Source organism: Aristolochia californica, unplaced genomic scaffold (assembly GCF_029961685.1).
Source record: "Aristolochia californica isolate CCGP_79_NKW_82.1479 unplaced genomic scaffold, dmAriCali1.0.hap1 SCAF_10, whole genome shotgun sequence".
Lineage (NCBI taxonomy): Eukaryota > Viridiplantae > Streptophyta > Magnoliopsida > Piperales > Aristolochiaceae > Aristolochia > Aristolochia californica.
In genome coordinates, this window is record NW_027181771.1 from 7447187 (window position 1) to 7462940 (window position 15754).

At 43.8% G+C, this 15754-nt stretch overlaps 1 protein-coding gene across 2 annotated transcripts in view; it reads left to right on the top strand.

Annotated features, from left to right (window-relative positions):
* LOC137941141 (protein GET4-like) overlaps positions 1-15754 on the top strand; it is a 45465-nt gene that overhangs the window by 15849 nt on the left and 13862 nt on the right. The window contains exons 6-9 of one of the 2 annotated variants that reach the window (XM_068786432.1): positions 9916-10006; positions 10276-10359; positions 12098-12144; positions 12951-13079. In XM_068786432.1, coding sequence (XP_068642533.1) covers positions 9916-10006; positions 10276-10359; positions 12098-12144; positions 12951-13079 — 351 coding nt within the window. The remainder of the gene's footprint in view (positions 1-9915; positions 10007-10275; positions 10360-12097; positions 12145-12950; positions 13080-15754) is intronic. The other variant, XM_068786437.1, reaches the window with a different exon arrangement.

A 15754-nucleotide genomic window follows, 5' to 3' on the forward strand; every position in this document is an offset into this window, starting at 1 on the left:
CGCACCACGCGTGGTGCGGTAGTAGCAGAACATGAAGAGGCGCGCGGCGCGCGCGTAGGCGCAAGAGACATGCGCTTTGCGCAAGGCGTGCCCGCGCACATGGAGGACCATCTTGGCGCAGAAACAGACATTGCGACTTTGCGATTACAAGCCTTAGCAACAATTACACAGGTTAGTGCTTCATTGTTAGACATGATTCGCATTGGTCTTCGCCAAGACGCCCAGGCTTACAGCATTGTGCAAGCTGCAGCCTTGGGCGAGATGAGAAGATTCTGGCTTGACGACGGATTGCTCAAGACCAAAGGTAATCGACTTTATGTGCCTAAGTACGATAACCTACGGCGTGACCTCTTGAGGGAATGCCATGATACCTTATGGGCAGGACATCCAGGTCAAAGAAGGACGTTGGCCTTGCTCTCTAGCCAGTATTATTGGCCAGACTCAGAGAGCGATGTGGAGGAATTTGTGCACATGTCTTATCTGTCAACAAGATAAGATCGAACAAAGAAAGCCTAGAGGCTTATTACAGCCTTTGCCCATTCCAAAACGGCTGTGGGAGTCTATTTCAATGGACTTCATTTTTGGGGTGCGCAAAAAAAAGGGGCTAGGGATCTATCATGGTAGTGGTGGACCAGTTTACGAAGTACGGAACATTCGTAACAGTGCCAAGTGATTGTACAGCAGAGGAGGCTGCTCGAGCATTCATGGCACAGGTGGTGAAGCACTGGGGCGTGCCCGCAAAAATCATAAGTGATCGAGACCCCAAGTTCACAGGAAAATTTTGGACCGAGTTATTTAAACTATTGGGAACTACTCTAAATTTTTTCACTAGTTTTCATCTTCAGACTGACGGCCAAACGGAGCGCATAAAGACTGAGAGGAGCGCCAAAGGGGTAAGCCCCGGAGGACGCAATACTTGGCAAAGTAGCAGGGTCAACCGGAAAGCGAGGCAACATGGCAAGACATTGCCGAGTTGTGGCAGTTCGAAAAGGAGGTGACCCACTATCGCCAAGGGACGCAAACGAAGGCGCCTGCCTTATTATGGTGGTGGGAGTATGAGACAGACGATGAAGCCATGGTGTGGCCAAACACCAAGACCAAAGACTGTGCAAGTCCAGTACATAGCAACAGCAACAACGGCCAAGGCCAAATGCAATGACACGGCCTAGAGGGGCGTACACATATGGCCAGCTCGGCTGCTGCTGCAGAAGAACAAGACGCACTTGAGTTGGCCAGACGGATGGCCAAACACCAAGACGCGCAACGGCCCCCACAGCCGGCCGAGACAGAAACCGAAAACGCAACAGACGTGCGCGTGGCGCGGGAGAGGGCGCATTGGCGTTTGGGGTTACACGAAGGCGCTCCAAGCAGAAGGATGAATGTGGGGTTGCCGAAGGTGAAACGTGCGCGCGACGCGGAAGCTGTGGGTGCGCAAGCTCATGAGGCAGCGCGCGCAAGCAGCGGGCGGATGAAACACACATGGGGTTGCTGAAGGTAAGATGCGTGCGCGGCACAGAAGTAGAGCACGCGCGTGTGCGCACTTGTCCAGGCAGTAGTGCAGCCGTCCGAGTTATGCAGAACTATGAATATGGTTTCGTGGCAAAATCTTGGAACTTACCCTTTTCGAGTGGGACCCGTCATGGGCCACTCAGATCCGACCCCTAAGGCATCTAGGACTCTTTTATGACATGGCCTAAGGGGTGAGTTGGTGGCCAAGTGTATAATGGCCCAAAAACGGAACTAAGTCAATGAGGCAGATTTGATAAGGGAGGATCTTTGCTCTCATTGGACGGAAGCATGAGAGAAGGATCAAATCAAGGAGATTTGATAAGGGTGGAGCAAATCAAGGGATTTGGATAAGAAGGATCAAATCAGGGAGGATCTTCGCTCTCATTGGACGGAAGCATGAGAAAAGGATCAAATCAAAGAGATTTGATAAGGGAGGATCTTCGCTCTCATTGGACGGAAGCATGAGAAAAAGGAGGGGTCAAAACCTATAAATACCATGGCTGACGACCCTCGTATTCATTCACCATATCTTGGATAGCTTGTAAAGCATAGACGTAAGGGAGAGTTTTTGTAGAGTGCTGACCTTCCACCTTTTTTTGATAAAGCTGGCCTTCCACCTTGGACGGCCACTCCTTGTAATCTTTCTAGCATTAATACAAGGTTACTTTCTCTCCCCATTTCATTGTCTTTCTACCTTTTCATTGTTCGTACTTCACTTGAGAGGAAGGAGTTTGCAACGTTGATCTAAGGGACGAGAGGCTATACTACCTTTGACGGATTTAAGGTAAGCCATCATGGGAGTTGGAGTTCCGCTAGCCTAATCGAGTTTAGGCTCGTCTGACCCCGTGACAAACAGTGCTCAATGATGTTAAACGAGCCTTCGTTTCCTTCCCAGAGGTGGAATGCTTCTCTTTTCTCATCATGGCTCAGATTTACATCCTGGAATCAGAAGGTTCCTTTGGTTGGACAGCATTCTGGGCGGTCCTTAGAGATTATTTCCCTATTACACTGAGCTCCCAGACCGCAACGCCCAAAAAAGCTTAGTCACGTCCTCACTCCAGTGCGTTGACTCCCATATCTCCGCCAATCGAGACGGCGACCTTCCTGACTTTATCAAGGGATGCGCTTGCGACCCTGTCCTTGCTGAGTTGTGCGCAGGCTGCTCCAAATGCCGCTTTTGTTCTCAGAGACCCTGCTGAGTCGTTGCGGGCCTTGGATATCTCTCTCCCACCAGATTCCCTCGTGCATGGGAGGTCTCTACGAGCTACTGATGTGATGGCAACCATGGTTGATCCAATATGGAACTCCATGGGCCTCGCAATCTAGTTCTGAGATCGGCTTTGTCTCGATTACCTGCCACAGGCCTCCTATCTTGGGCCGTTGGTCTGGTTGATCTCCTTTGCCTTCATCGGCGACAAGGCTAATGCCTTAAACTCTCTATCACGTTGCTAGTCGCTGTTTGCTAGCATTAGCGACTAGGACCTGTCGACTCCCCTGACCCAATATGGGCAGTGGATCTCGATCTGGGGTATCCCTGTCAAGCTCTGGTATGAGGACACTTTGCAGCGGATCACAGCTTGCTTTGATAGGCTCCTTTGCCAAGCTCCGGAGACTGACTCATGCTCTCGGATGGACGTGGGAAGGTTTTTCATCACCTCAAAGTAGCATTGGGTGTGGTCTCAATCCCTCAGGCTATCGATTGGTGATGAAAGTTATTGGACGAAGGTGGTGTTTGATGATCTGTTTGCTTTGGATGGCGCTGAGAACTTGGTGGGGGGATCGGTGCCACCCACTACAGCAACCCTCATTCTCAAAATCTGATTGGCCAGATCATTGCCAGACCAGGACACCCACCCTTGGATGTTGGGCCATTCAGATCATACCCTATGTTACCCAACAACTCTCGCCAACCCCCAAACAGCCAGAAACTCACTCCCGTCCCCCCCCCCCCCCCCCCCCCCCCCCCCCCCCCCCCCCAACATAAATCCCCTCTTGGCCAACCTTCAGTCAGAGCGGCACCGATATGATGATGATACCTGGCAACATATGATGAATCTTGCATGACTTATGGGAGTGGTCTACAAGGGCTATATGCCTAGTGTTGATGACTTAGGAGTGCACAACCAACCCCATAAATGATTGTGCTCTCCTGGAATGTTCGAGGAGTTGGCTCGCCTAGAAAGTGAGCCGTTATTAGCTGAGTTCTTGCTGATTGCAAGCCCTCGATTGTGATTATTCAGGAGACCGTTGCCCGAGAAATCTGGCCCTGCCCTACCTTGGATTGGCGTGCTATTGATGCGGTGGGTCACTTTGGTGGTTTGATTGTTCTTTGGAACTCTAGCTTGGTTGACCTCACAGATATCTGCTTCGGCCCGTTCTTGGTTGGTCTTAGCTTTCATGATTGCTGCTTAGGGTGCACTTGGCGGCTCGCTGGGGTCTATGGGCCCACTAGATATCGGCAGCATAGTTCCTTCTAGGAGGAACTTCTTACTTTGCTCCAGCTTTGGTCAGTGCCATGTGCAATCAGATAATGTAATGAAAAATCCCCTCTTGCCACCTGTATTTCCTCTTCCATGAGTAGCTTCGCAGATTTCATCGGAAGCGCTAAGCTTGTTGAGTTCCCTTTGTCAGGGAAGACTTTTACTTGGACCAATGGGCATAGGCAACCCATTCTTTCCAAGCTTGACAAATTCTTTGTGAGTGGTGACTGGCTCCAGCTGCACGGTAATGACTCTGGTAGGGTTCTCAATCGGGTGGGATCTGATCATTGGCCGATCATTCTCTCCTCGTCTCGTTCCGCTTTGAGAATTTGTGGTTACTTGATGTGGATTTCGACTGCCTCTTGATTGATTGGTGGTCTAGTTTTATCGGTGGTGTCCGCGCTGAATGGAATCTCCCCCAGAAGCTTAAATTCCTCAAAGGCAAGTTATAGTCTTGGGCCTCCAACCTGAAGGCCTCCCTTGGTGCCGAGAGAGCTTCTCTCACCTCCCAGATTGACATTCTTGACTAGGCTGAAAAACAAAGGTACCTCTCAAATACTGAATTCTCTTCCCGTGCTGCTCTTCAGACTCGTCTCTTTGCTCTTCTTCACCTAGAGAAAGTGAGATGGAAGCAACATGCCCGATTCAGATGGTTGAAAGAGGGAGATGCCAATATAAATTTTTTTCATGCCATTGCCTTGGCGAGGTGGAGGACTAACCCAGTTACCTCTGTGTGTGTGGACAATGAGGTAACCTTGGATAGATCCTCCATCACTGATGCTCTGATCAAGTTTTATGCAGGTCTCTATTCCGAAGAATGCTCCAGTCGGCCAAAGCTCCAACACCTACGCTTTGCCAAAATCTCCGAGCCACCGCCTCTTTCCTTGAGCTTCCTTTCTCTGATTTGGAGATTGAGAAGGCTGTTTTTGGTCTTGCCTGTGACCGTGCGCCAGGTCTGGATGGTTTTAACGGAGATATCTACCATAGAGCTTGGTCCATTATTAAACAAGACATATATAGTCTGGTTCGGGGCTTCCACAAGGACTAGATCACCTTCAAAAGCATGGAAGCTTCCTTTATTGCCTTAGTCTCGAAGAAGATTAATTTTGAACAGGCTGGCGACTTTCGACCCATCATTCTCATCTCCAGCTTGTACAAAATTATTGCTCAGCTCCTCGCTCGACGTTTAAAGAATTCCTCCCCCTGGTCATTCACAATGGTCAAGGTGTTTTCCTTAGGGAAGGAGCAATCTTGACACCTCCATGGCAGCTCATGAGCTCTTTGACCACTTCTCTCACTTTAGCGCTCCTCGCTTTGCTTTGAAGTTGGATCTTGAGAAGGCCTTCGACAGGGTGAATAGGGAACTCCTAGACTATCTTTTGGGGCAGATGGGTTTTGGTGACCGTTGGAGATTCTGGATCAGGTGATGTGTCTCTTCAGCCTCCTTTTTCCCTCCTCTTCAATGGGTCGGTTTGTGGTTTCTTTAAGGGATCCAGGGGTATTCGACCAGGGAATCCGTTCTCCCCCCTCTTATTCAACATTGTGGCTAAGCTCCTCTCAGCCATGACCTATAGGGGGAAGGAGGTTGATTGGCTTGATCCGATTAGCAGCATTGAGGCTTTCGATGTTCCTCTTTTTCAGTATGCGGATGATACCTTACTATTCGTGGTCGGTTTCATGGAGTATATAGTGAAGATCAAGGCCTTGCTGGGCCTCTGTGAGATTACTTCGGAGTAGAAAGTCAATTGGCAGATGACATCTTTGGTGGGGTTCAATATCAACACGGATGAGCTTTGGTGCATGGCGGATCTCTTGGGCTGCTCTATCTCTACCCTTCCTGCCACCTACCTCGGACTCCCTTTTTTTACCTCTCGCATCAGCAAAGACCTTTGGAGCCTGGATTTTCGTTTGGCTACTTGGAGAGGTTGCTTCCTCTCTAAAGCGGGAAGGCTTACCCTTCTTAAGTCTTGTTTGGCCGGGATCCCAACTTACTTTCTCTCGTTTATGCACTACGCTACTGTGATTTGCCACCAAATTGACAACTTGATGTAGATATTCCTTTGGTGAGGTACCTTTATCGATTTCAAGTACCATTTGGTGAGGTGGAAGGACATATGCACTCCCAAATCCAAGGGAGGTTTGGGTGTTAAGCTCTCCAAAGATATGAATATGGCATTGCTTCTCAAATGGATCTGGAAATTCAACAATGTTGACAACAATCTTTGGAGATCAATGATGTCGTTAAAGCTCAATTGGCATGCGGTTTGGTTGAGCTCGGGGGAAGGAGAGCTATTTTTCCTCTCCTTCCGTTGTTCCATTCTGGCACATGCCTCCATGTTGCGAATGGTCGCTCGATCCGCTTTTGGAAAGATTGGTGGGTTAGCTCTGGGCCTCTTAAGGCCTCCTTTGGCAGCATTTGGAGAGCCTCCTCTCAATGCTGCTTATCAGTTGCAGATGCTTGGGTTTTGGGTGATTGGGATCTTCGTCTGCGGTGGTGCTTGGATGATGTTGATGCCCTCCTTGCCTCTTGGCTATTGGAGGTGCTTTCCGCCTCAAGGCCTCGTGATTCTTTGGTAGACTTGATGATTTGTTGGCCCAAGGCTAGTGGGCAGTTCTTGGTCTCGTCTGCCTACTCCTCATCAAGGGATGGACCTTGGCTTCCCCCAACCATGAGGTGGATTTTATTTGGCGTCTCTCTGCTCCCCCAAATGTTAAGTTCTTCCTCTGGAGTGTTGGGCTTAACAAAATCCTCACTGCTATTAACCTCCACCGCTGCGGAAATTTCCGAGTGCGCATCTCGTGCCCCCTTTGTGGCCTTGAGGAGGAGACCTCTCGCCACCTATTTGTGGCTTGCCCCCTATTCGTGGTTCATTTGGATGAGCATCCTCAGCCGGTTTGATATTCAGCTTTACCAGCCAGAGGACATCCTCTTGGTCGGTCGTTTACTTCTCGGGATCCCTCTCCTAAATTAGGGAAGATGATAATCTCTGCTTGTGTTTCTTTCATCCCCTGGGGCATCCGGACGGAACACAATAATAGGCGCTTCAACTTCAAGCATCTTCCTTGAGACCGAGTCATTTCCCGTATTACTGGCCACATCTTCCTGGCTCTACCCCAAAAAGGAGTTTTCCACTCTTTCGGGGCTCGCACTTAGGGAGAACTGAAGCACTATTGTTCAGATGGGAGGCCCGTTGAAGTCTCTAACGATGCAAGTGTGGCAACCCCCTGATCCGAGCTACATCAAGATGAACTTTGATGGTAGCTCCCTTGGCAATCTTGGCTTGGCCAGATATGGTGGTGTCTTTCGTGATTCAGATAGAAGCCAACTTTTGTCATTTTCGGGACGTTGACCCCACTGTTGCTGAGCTTTAGGCTCTCCTCAGAGGCCTCATCATCTTTCGTGAGCATTTCTTCGGTCCGCTCCACATTGAGGGGGACTCTGCGGTGATTGTTGGATGGTTCTCCTCCCCCTCTTTCCCGTCGTGGTACCATTAGGATGTGTACTATTCCATTATGGATATTCTTCTCCATATTACCTGTATTTGGTCTCATGTCCCTAGATCTGCAAACTCTGTTGTAGACACGTGTGCTAAGTAGGGGGCCTCCCTCCTTGCCCCTCTTGTTAGGGGGAGGCTTGCTTAATCTTGTTTGTTTGTTTCTGGTTTAATGAATCCATCACTTTCTCAAAAAATAAAATAAAATAAAATTCAAGGCATTCAAATAAAAGGGTTTGACACACACAATTTCTTAAACATGAGACAATTTTTCAAGACAAAGTTTGAAGATAGATGAATACTAGCCCTGCCAAACAAAAAAAGGAGCTTCATAAATGAATAATGAGTTTGATCTTTAATAAGTAAAGGAGAGTCAATTCACAGTATAAGATGTCATGGGAGATAGACAAAACATATAATCAAACATTGGCAAACTTGTAGTGAGGCAAAGAGCTAGACAAGAACCATTAACATATACTAGGAATAAATCACTCAAATTTGACTAAGATCTCGTAAACAAGGACCAAAAAGGACTTTGATATGCAACAAACAAAACACTGATAGTTGCTTTAAGTACTCTAACAGGGAACTTTCTGTGAAGTTGTGGAACCTAATTAACACCTTACACTCTGTCGTAGATTGACCTTTGCGGTAAGGTTGCTGTGAGGGTTGGAAGGGGGCAAGGAGTCCTCGGGCGGATTCACTATATATTGACTGCTGTGTCATTAAGGGTAGTTTGGGGATTTTACACTTGTAATCCGGTTGCCCTAATTTTCTCTTTATATATGGGGGCGCCGTTGTTAGGGTTTTATCACCTTGACAAGGATCATAATCTGAGGAGTATCATAAGTTGTAGCCCGAGAGGTTAGAGAGAAACACCTGTACATGTGTGCGATTTCTTTTGTAAACTATTTCATCTTCATAGTGGATTACTGTAGCAGTGGAAGACAGAATTTAGTCTCACCTTGAGGCGAACTTGTATAAATCTTGTTGTGTTTTTTCCGTTGCTTGTTTTTCCTTCTTCCACGATCATTATTATTGCTCTCGTTAGTTTGGAATTAGGCGACTAATTCCTGAAAGAAAAAATGACATAAACTCCAAATTTAATAAGAAAACTTTAAAAAAGAGAACTTTTTCAAAAAAATAAAACTCATTTAGATTGAGACTTCCACTAGAGTTTGAAAGCAAATAGGAGACTTGGGCAAAGTAAGAATATCAACTCAAAAAGAGAAGGAAAAAATCGGCTATTGGATTTCCATGTGTAGCAGGTTGCTAACATGACATTGATTCTTTCGACATTGATATCTCTTGATAGAAACATCGGATTGAGAAATGGTTTATTGGGTTAGAAAATAGACGCACAAAGCTTTCTTTTGAGATATAATTGTCCATATAGAATTTCGTTCTTGATGCCACAAAACATCTCGAAAAACAAATATTTTTGTTGTTGCTCAAATCTTTTTTGCTACCTGACCTTTCTTGCTTCAAATATTGATTTCTCTTTATAAAAAACTCTAATTGTCAAAATTCTTCTTGAGTTGGAAACTAACTGTCAATATATAATTTGCAATATGGACAGTGTAGTACGAAGTGCGAACTCCAAGGAAAGAAGAAGACTAGAGAGAAAAAAGCAAAACAAAACTAACAAAGATGACAAATAAGAAAAGAAACTCATTGTCTATGTGGGTTGGCCAAGTCAACTCACATAACCTATTCTGGTACCATGTTAAATTTTTGGAGAAAGAAAATAATTCATTGATTGATGAATACACAAAATCCCTATTTATAATAGCGAGAATGCATAAAATTTGAGTTAAATTTAACTACTCATATCATAATTACACCCAAAGTACAACTCTAAAAAGATAAGTCCTGCAACAATTAAAACAACTCTAACAAAGTAGAAGTCTGGTAATATTAAAATTCCTCCTTGGCTACAACTTCTTCCCATAAGACTTCTTTCCATGAGAGTCATGTAAGATTCTTCCATATTTATTCTTCAATAGTTTTTTTTAAAATTTTTATTTTTAGTGGAAAAGATTAGCAAAATTCTTTCTCGTATACAGCACTATATCAAAAAAAAAAAAAAAAATCTTTCTTGTATAGACGTGGGTTAGATTAATGTGCCAGCATATATAGCCACATTAACATTATTCAATCATTTGGTGTGTTTGTCTATGCTACTTGTGGTTTTCTATACTTGATGGATCTGCATTAAACACTTAAATGAGTTAATCTTACATACTTATCCATGCATTTAACTTTGAGTACATTTTATGATTTTTTCAGAGCAAAAAGATAAAGTCGTTTTTTTGTTGTACTACTACTAAGACTACTATTACAGAGTTTGGTGTGGGGTAACTTTGTAAGTTTTAAATATTGAATGATACTCCTGTGTCTTAGTGTAATTCTAAGTGCATTTTCTTGCTCAGGTGGTCTGCAGAGTTTGGTGCACCTCAGAATGGATCTCCTGAACTACATGATATGTTAGCTGAATATATCTATTCCGAATCGCCTGAGATGGTATTCTTCAAGAAGCTCATTGTTTTGTATTTCAAATAGTTAGTAAAAAAAGGGGAAAAGTGGATTGGTGCCGAGTGGCCACATGTGGGAGTTTCTAGTGTGAGGTCTTGGGTTGCAAGCTTCACTGGGTGTGTTGGGTGTTAAAAAAAGAATCTCATTCCCATATCACTGATATCTTGAATTCTTTCTTGGAATTCATCCTGGTTGATGCTTTACATGTTTATTGGTGGTTTATTCAACTGGAAAAATCTATATATCTATTCTTGCAGGATATGACAAAGGTTTCGCTTCATTTTGTCAGAGGGAACCATCCAGAGAAGTTTGCCTCTACTTTGGTTAATTTTATGGGCAAGGTTAGCACCATTTCTGAAGTTCCCCTCGTCTTCCCTCCAAAAAACAAAAAAAAAAAAAAAGTAGAGGTCATGTTTTCAACTACAAAAAAAGTGTAGTGTATTTGGATCCAATTCTGTTCAGGAACTTTACTTCAGTGTGTTAGTGGCATGGCTGATCATAAGGGTTTTGCAGTAAATTTTGTACCGTTCACATGATAAACATATATCCCCAGGCAGCTAGTACATTTTTAACATGCATTCCTTTGAACCACGTCTGTAAGTTTCCTTTTCTGCTCCACAGTTGCCTCCTTGAGGTTCTCATTATAATTTACAGATTGTTGGAAGAACATACCTATCTTTCAAATTTGGTTCCCTTCAGTAAATCTATGAGATAATATATTAAGCCTCTATGGAACAAAGTTAGTGAGCATTGAAGAAAGTATATGAGCTGTAAAAGAAAATTGAGATATGAGAGGTATTGGCTGCAAAGCATGGATTGGTTAGAACTTGCAGAAGCTCTACATACAATTGATTTTTTTGTTTTTTTTTCCTGAATGTTGATTTCATGTGCCACACTGCACATCATACCTCTAGGTGAGACTTGAACTCAATAACTGAAACCCTTCCATGTGACCACTAAGCCAAAGGCTCAGTCAATCACATGTCACTGATTTCATAAATGATGAGAATTGGTTGTTTTAACCTTTATTTTTCAGCTATATTGTTTTCTTGAGCTATATATTTGAACCTTTATTTTTATTTTCATTTTCCCTGGGGCCCATATCAAAACCATACATTGTACGGTCGTGAAGATGATTGTTTATTTTGCAATTTCAGACTTGTATTGCTTTTTTGCCCCATAACACTATATGTAGGTTTATGGGTATGGTTGGACTCACGTTATATAATGTGACTCTTTGCTTGTATATTACATATTTTGGACTGTTAGTTTGCCACCCCTTCACATTACTATTCATGGGTTCATGCCCTGTCTCCCTCTCTCTCTCTTTCTCTCTCTCTTTCTCTCTCTATATATAATCACACAAATGCATGCATATATGTGTGTATATATATGTATTCTTTCTCGTATTTGGTCTTTCTGCTATTTCTTTTTAGTCTCTCAATAACAAGTCATCAGTGGTTCGGTATTAAGCCTTTCTTGACTTCATCTGTTTTTGCTATTCCTTAGTGTTCTATAGGACGTACATTCTAATTTTGTCTTTCCTGGTTTTTCCCACATATCCACATTAGATATTTTCGTCATCGGCATCTTGCTTTTCGGTTAATTTGCTTCTCTGTTGTCTAAATTCTAACATTCTGCACAATAAAGCATGTTTGGTCTAATAACTGTGCTGTAGAGGTTCCCCTTCTCTTTTCTGAATGCTTGAAATGCCAATTTCTGCATAAACAGTCCCATTTTATGGCAGACAGTGACAAAGAGGCACATCGATCACTCAGATTGAAGCATATGCTAATCTCTCTTTTCTCTTTCTCTCTCTCTCTCACACACACACTCTTTTGCTCACTGGCTATGTAATGATTGCAATGCTTTACCATTTATATGTTATTGAGTGAAAACATTCCTGCTTCCGCATAAACTTACCCTCTCAAAGTTGTGACATACGCATTTCAAAAAAAGAAAAAAAAGAAAAAAACCAAGTTATGAGATATATGTTTGGGTTTTCTTAATCTTTTTTTTTTCTTATCTCTCCTAAAGCACTTTTTCTAATTTTGTGATTGACCAACTGTAATCTTCCAGTGCTATCCAGGGGAAGACGATCTGGCCATAGCACGGGCTGTCCTAATGTAAGTTACCTCTAATGGTTTGTCAAACATTTGTGTATGCTTCTATTTTCATTTTTAGGGGTAAACATTCTTGCTTGTTATTTTTTATTTTATTTTATTTTATTTTATTTTTCAAACTGCTCTTTTTTTTCCTGTAAGATTTCATATTTTGTTTGACTTTTTTACAGTGGATTGGCCTTTAGTTCAATGGCCACACTGGGAGCTCCTGTAAGGTCTTGAGTTCAAGTTTAACTGAGGGTATGGGGTGTAGTGCGCTTGTGTAATCAACAGGTGAAGAAATAAAGATTTGGAAACTAAATATCAAGTGCAGGCTAGCAAATATTAGTCCTTTTATAAACTAGGGATTCAAAGTCACTTTCAACTGCAAGTTAGAACTTCTATGTAATTTCACACATATATAACTGAAGAAAGTTAACACACTTGAGACTAATTGTGAGGGTCGGAATCAGCAGTATGCATTACATGCCAATGTTCATTATTCAGAAGTCTTTCCATGAGGTGGCATTCATATTTTAGAAGTGGGCAACAGGTTCTCTCCAGTTTTATTTTTTATTATTATTTTTAGTATAAGGAAAAAAGAAGCAAAGTTCATATACCATTAGTTGCAAGTCATTGAAATTGGCTTGGGATATTGGTTACTCGTAGAAGATCCATTCTAGGGGTGCCTCTGGATAAACCCACATGCAATTGTTACTTCCTATGACTGATAGCTGTGGCTGTTTTCAACTGTAGGTAATGCACTTCACACAGAGATAATATCGTGGACTTGCTAATTCTTTTCATTTTGTGTGTACCTCTGCTGGTAGGTATTTGTCTTTGGGGAATATGAGAGACGCTAATTTTCTCCTGGATGAGGTCAGGAAACAATTGAAAATAAAAGACCTTGGATTCCCTCGTTCAGATCTCATCAAGTTCATTCTCTATCTGTTGCAGACGTAAGTTACCTCATTCTTTTTTTCTATCACTGTGTCATGTAGGCTTCCAACAGTGTCTCTATTTATTTATTTATTTATTTTGAATGTTGATCCTAATATCCTAGTGAAACTCGAATTCAATACTCTGGTTAGACTCGAATCCAATACTAAGTGAGACATTAACCCAATACCTTACACTAGAACCCCCTTGTGGTCCTTGAGCCACCTAATCCACACGAGGCTGGATTTATTCATAATCAGAAATCATTAGAAAAATAATGCAAGTTTGATGTGAATCTTTGGTTGGTTAATTGGTTGCTTTTTATTCATTGAATGTGTACATTAGATCTAGTAAGGATTTTTTTAGCCATTTAAAAGAAAGGGTATCTTGTGTCAGAAATAAGTCTGAATGATTTGTGGTTTTTACTGGAAAAAATGAGCAAACCTATGTCTAAAAGGGGACATGGTACCTAAGAACTCATGAAACTCGGATTCACTGTGCAGCTTCATGATATTTTCTAGATGCTTTGAGGAAATTATCGGATAAAAGTATTGATATAGGCAGTTCCTGGGAAATAATTGTGAGGTGGCGGCATTGATTATTCTGTTTGTAAAAAGTCCTTGGGATTGTTGACTGTTAGACCCTGGATTACCCAAGTATACACTAGAAGGGGCAAGAAAGGAAAAACCGAGGGACAACAAGGATTGGGTGAGGCGGGGCCCATCTCGGAGGCCCCACCTAGCAGCACTAACTCCTATGAAGGACAAAGTTCATTACAACAAACCAGCAAGAAGAATAAAGAGGGAGAGGGATAGGGTAGGCGGCATATCAGAGAATTGGGGAGGTTCTAACCCTCGGAGCTCAGAAAATTGAGAAGGCGACTCCAAAGGTACGCTTCGATACTCTTCTGTCCATCAGAGTGATATCAGAGCTTGGTTGGAGTAGGACATGGGGAAGACAAAGATGGATGGAAGAGTCAAATCAATGGAGAAGGAAGTGTCGGGGCTGGTAGTGTCGAATCGATGGAGAAGGTAGGCCAATAGCTTGAAGGGGAGGGTGCTCAACTGGTTCCAAATGAAGGAACGCAGGGCCCTGATGGACTCGTGGCCAGAATTCTGTGCAGCAATGCTCTGGCAAGACGTCGAGGAGCAACAAAAATGGATCAGCGGCTACTGGTCGAGGAGCAACAAGGTTTGGCCGATGTGGAGCAAGAGATTCAGAATGACGAGTGGCTTTGACAAATCCAACAAGACTTGTTGGTTAACACTTCTAGCCACCCGGCCTACAACATTACTAGAGGATGTCTTATGTTCAAGAACCATCTGGTGCTTCCACCTACCTTGGCATACATCTCGAAGCTTCTCTGAGAGTTTCACTCCACTCCTTGTAGAGGTCATTCAGGCTATCTTCGTACAAACTTGTTGGTTGACACTTCTAGCCACCTGGACTACAGCATTACTAGAGGATGTCTTTTATTCAAGAACCATCTGGTGCTTCCACCTACCTTGTCATACATCTTGAAGCTTCTCTGAGAGTTTCTCTCTACTCCTTGTGGAGGTCATTCGGGCTATCTTCGTATCTATAAACAAATCTCCAGCCTATTGCACTGGATCAAACAGAGATGGGATGTGCAATGGTTCGTGGAAGCATGCGATGTTTGTCAAAGGAACAAGTATAGTGCCCTCATACCTGCCAGATTGCTGCAATCGCTCCCCATTCCCTTCTGAGTTTGGGAGGACGTTTCCCTCAATTTTTTGGGCGGGCTGCCCAAGGCGCATGGACGAGACACCATCTTGGTAGTGGTGGACAGATTGACCAAATACAACCACTTCATTCTCCTTGGTCACCCATACACTGCCAAGCAAGTTGCTCAAACTTTTTATTAAAGAGAGCATCGGGCTGCACGGGGTTCCCCGATACATCACATTTGACAGAGACTGGGTCTTCATCAGTTTCTTTTGGAAGGAGCTCTTCAAACACACGGTTACCCAACTCCATATGAGCTCCGCCTATGACTTGCAAACAGACGACCAAATAGAAGTCGCCAATAGATGCCTCACCACTTATCTCAGGTGTTTTGTGCGGGATCACCCCAAGACGTGGCCCAAATGGATCCCATGGGCGGAATTCTGGTACAGTACTATCTTTCAAAAGGCAGCAGGAATGACCCCTTTTATGGCCGTCTACGGGAGAGACCCCCCCATAGAAGAGGTTAATCAATTGTTGCAGCAATGAGACCACATCCTACAGGAACTTAAGGTCAACCTGAACAAAGCCCAATCACAGATGCAACAATATGCTATCCAGCACTGTTGGGACGTTCAATAGGGTGATTTTGTCTTCCTCAATCACCTCAAGTCCCTCACCCGCAAGTCTAATGTGAAGCTGTGCCCTCACTTCTATGGACCATTCCGGATAGTGAAAAAGATTGGAGCTGTAGCCTATAGGCTTGACCTCCCTCCTCGCTCCAAAAGCCACCCAATTTTCCTCTCCAATTCCCCCTTCCAGCTTGCTTGACCGATGAAGTGGTACTCGCTGTTCAGCCTGAGAAGATCCTCCTTACCTGTCAACCTCCCGGCCCTTTGGAAAGACCTTCCTGAATCAGAAGCCTCGTGGGAAATGATCATTTCACCTTGAGGACAAGGTGACACTCATTGGAGGAAGGGGGTGGTGTTAGACCTCGGATTACCCAAGT